The sequence below is a fragment of the Populus euphratica genome, unplaced genomic scaffold, assembly GCF_000495115.2.
Source record: "Populus euphratica unplaced genomic scaffold, PopEup_1.0 scaffold142.1, whole genome shotgun sequence".
Taxonomy (NCBI): domain Eukaryota; kingdom Viridiplantae; phylum Streptophyta; class Magnoliopsida; order Malpighiales; family Salicaceae; genus Populus; species Populus euphratica.
The window spans coordinates 688,474-692,215 of NW_011499936.1; the positions used below are offsets into that span (position 1 = coordinate 688,474).

Consider the following 3,742-nt stretch of genomic DNA (forward strand, 5'->3'; position numbering starts at 1 on the left):
CTTATTACGTAATATTTTCTTTTCTAGTATTCTCCTGAAATTCAAGCTAACCAACTTTGTTTTGTCCCTTTCTATACCTAAGGTCTTCACTGGCTTCGCCGGATCTTGCTAAGACAAACCTTAGATGTTGATGGAGACAATCCTGTTAGAAATAGAAAGTTGGCAAAGGTAGAATCGGCATCTGTCCTGCTGGCTCAAAAGCCTGCCTAGACTAGGCTGCTTTAAATTAAGAATAATGGGCTCGGGGTCTTGTGGCAGTGAGAATGGGAATAAATTTATTTATTTTACACAATTCTTCTGGTAATGCCTTTTTCTTCTTTACTTTGTATATAAAAATATGCAATGATGGAGATGGAGTACTTGGGATCAGCCGAGTTCTAAAACTACGGAACCAGCTCCTTTTACAACGAAGAAAGAAGATCTAGAGCAAGAACCCTAATTGTTTGGAAGATATTGTGAGAAAAGTTTTTAGTACTTGTAACCTTGAAATAGCATAGTACTGACTGACTTTCTATACTGGTTACTGCTATAGCTAGTATTAGTGCTGTGTTACTACTACTAATCTCAAGCCTGTAAACCAAGTAAAAATAATAAAAATATATAAAAAATAATGTTTTAAACTAAATAGAAACATAAATAACTAAAAAAATAAATACTTTTTTTTTCTAAATATCCCCTGGCATCAAACTACCTGCCCACAAGGGGCACCTATAAATGAGCTTTTCTGATTAGCGATTTCTCTACAAGGTAATAAGGAAATAAATTAGCAGACCTAATGATAAATCTAATGAGTTTGTAGCGTGCGTCCTTTTTTAATTCTTCCCATTTTTTCTTAGCCAATTCCTTATATATATATATATATTGCCTTCTTTTGATCAATAAAATCTATACATTTCCGTAACATCTAATGATAATTTTATTCAATTCACGAAACCAGCAGCCATAAAAGCACAAATAAATCATAGCAGGCAAAACAAACACACATATTTTCTCATATATGGAGTCTCTCACGCACACATCAATGAAAGAGGGAGAAGTTTTTCATCACCAAACTTAACGTTACCAATTGGCTAAGAAAGTGGTTCTACTTCCAACACCCTGGAAGGACAATATTTGCTGATGGAGCATCACCTATAAGTACACTGACGACTTCGGACATTTTAGGCCTGAGAGGAGGAGACAGATTAACACACTTCATTGCTAAGAGCAAGACAGTCAGAGCCTGCTTTCTGTCGTAACTGGATGCCAATTTCTTGTCAACCAATTCAAGGATCCTTCCTTTATCGTACAAAACACTAGCCTGGAATTGAAAAGCAAGATTAGCTTAGCTCCGCGCATTAAGGAAATAATCAAGTAAATATTACTTATTATTTTCTAATAAAAAAAATCAAAAAATTAAATAACTCTAAACAATTAAGAAATTATTTCAATCATCCAACCATCAACCATATTTTTTATATTTTATTTTCTTTTATTTATTTATGTATCTTGTTATATTATTATATAAACTTCACATGGGTTAAATATAACACATATATCAAATTATCTAATAATAATACCCTTTTGTATTATAAATTTCTTCTTGGTATTAAAATAGGTCAATCATATATACCGCTCTAAATATTAGCTTTTGTTTTTTTGATAGATAATTTTTTGCCATCCATCCAATCATTTTAAAACACTTTATTTTAAAACTCTTTATTATTTACCAAATATTTAATTTATTATTCCTTTTCAATGATAAATCAACTCATGATAAGAAAAAAATTATTTCAAGATCACGTGGATGATCAAATAATATCCAAAAAATTAAAAAACAGAGAGAAATGGTTCTCTCTAGCAAAGCTCAACAAGAGAATTGAGATTTTACATTAAGAGAAAAACATATAAAAAAAGAGAGAGATTTAGTGTAAGTTGATAACTTTTTGTACAATAAATAATACAAAAGAGACCACCTATATATATAAAAAAAGAGATAGTTCTTTCTAACAAAAAAAGATGAAAAATAATTAAGGAGTCACGATAAAAAAAAATTAGTTTGACAAATAGTGAGTTAAAATAAAATCAATATTTAAAAGTTAAATTTTAAAAAAAGATGTTTAGCTACTAGCAACAGTCATAAGAGAATAAAAAAAAGGCTAAGAATAGGCATGTTTAAAAAACTATAATTGTTTAAGATAAGCATACAATGATAATAGAAGTGTATGTTAAACTTAAGAGACATAAAATTATTATAAGTATAAAATAATAAAAAGTAAATATTATTGATTATTTTTTAATCAAGAAAACGAAGAGATAAAAGAGTTTATCATGCAAGATCCACTTACTTTATCCAGAAGAAACTCAGCTTCTTGGTTTGGTGTGTAATCTGCACTAACTTTCCCGCTAACTATTTCGAGTAGGACAACTCCGAAACTGTAAACATCAGCTTTAACAGTTATTGCTTTTCCCATTGAATACTCAGGTGCCATGTAAACTCTGCAATAAGAGATTAATTATTGGTTAGCTCTTATTTAAAAGAATTCCAGTAGTTGTCAATCAATGATCATAATACTTACCGCGACCCTTTTGCTTTGATGGCCATAAATGGATCTTCCTCATCACAAAGCGTTGCCAATCCAAAGTCAGACAACTTGGCCGTAAGAGAGTTATCAAGCATAATATTACTAGGTTTTATGTTTCCATGAACAATCTTGAACCTTTTCTCTTCATGTAAATACCTCAAACCTCTTGCTATTCCCAGACAGATATCAAATCTAGCTCTCCAATCAAGTTTTGTCGTGGAATTTGGTTCTACAAATCAAGATTATTGATATTAATTTATTGATATTTGCAAGGACACTATACTTGTACTAACAGAAGATATAAATATACAATTAGAAGCTCTCACAAACATTTAAGTGACGGAATTCTATTTGCTCCTGTGTTTTAGTTCTCAACAATTATATGAATTTCACAAGGCAATGCGCATTAGGTGGAAATAAAGATAAAATTGAGGACCGAAAGAGCATGATGAAAATTGGGATGGCAGTATTACCAAACAACGCATGGTGAAGGGAGCCTTTATGCATATAATCATATACTAGCAGATGCAAGTCTTTATTAGAATAGCCATCCAACAATTGAACAAGATTCTCATGATACAAAGATTTGAGGTTGAAGATTTCCCTTTGTAATTCATCTTTTCCTTGTTGCTTTGAATGAGGAGAAATCTTCTTCACTGCTAATTTTATCTCATTTGGCAATTCAGCCTGTATACACGTGAAATCAATTTACCAGAACTTTGAGAGAAAAAAGTGCATGCAGAAATCTTTGCTCAACAAAAATAAAAGACATGCAACTCTTTACTTGGAGTTACGGAAATGGCTGCCACAAGGGGTCCATTCAGAGACAGGGCAGCAGGTAAATTGGAAAAATCTGGCAACGGGAAAGATCCTTTGCCAGCCCAGAAAAAATCGATAGTCAATAGAAGATCATCTCCTACATATGCTGTGAAACTTGCAGTCCATGTCTTATTGGTGCCCCTGGCCATTTCTTTTATGTGAAGTCTTTTAGTGCTCTCTTCCCCTATATCAAAAATGGATGTTGAATGGTGGAAATTATTGAAAGGAGCTGCAGAAAAATATAGCGGTTACCTGTATATATACATCAAAAACACGTTTCCCTAAATTCGAGTAATCTTTATCTCTTTGGTAAAAAGTTTCAACGAAGTAAAGTTTCACAGTGTAACTTCCTTTAGATC

The 3,742-nt window shown here is 32.0% G+C and overlaps 2 protein-coding genes across 2 annotated transcripts in view; both read right to left on the reverse strand.

The window, feature by feature from the left end:
• The window catches only part of LOC105136519 (probable LRR receptor-like serine/threonine-protein kinase At1g53440), a 40,402-nt gene that overhangs the window by 32,984 nt on the left and 3,676 nt on the right, over positions 1–3,742 (reverse strand). The gene's annotated exons all lie outside the window — the stretch shown is intronic.
• LOC105136518 (probable LRR receptor-like serine/threonine-protein kinase At1g53430) lies at positions 1,070–3,281 on the reverse strand. Its single transcript, XM_011041910.1, has 4 exons — positions 3,038–3,281; positions 2,559–2,793; positions 2,328–2,478; positions 1,070–1,300 (listed from the first exon to the last, which is right to left on the reverse strand). Exons 1-4 carry the CDS (start codon positions 3,069–3,071, stop codon positions 1,085–1,087), a joined length of 636 nt encoding a protein of 211 aa, XP_011040212.1. The 5' UTR covers positions 3,072–3,281; the 3' UTR covers positions 1,070–1,084.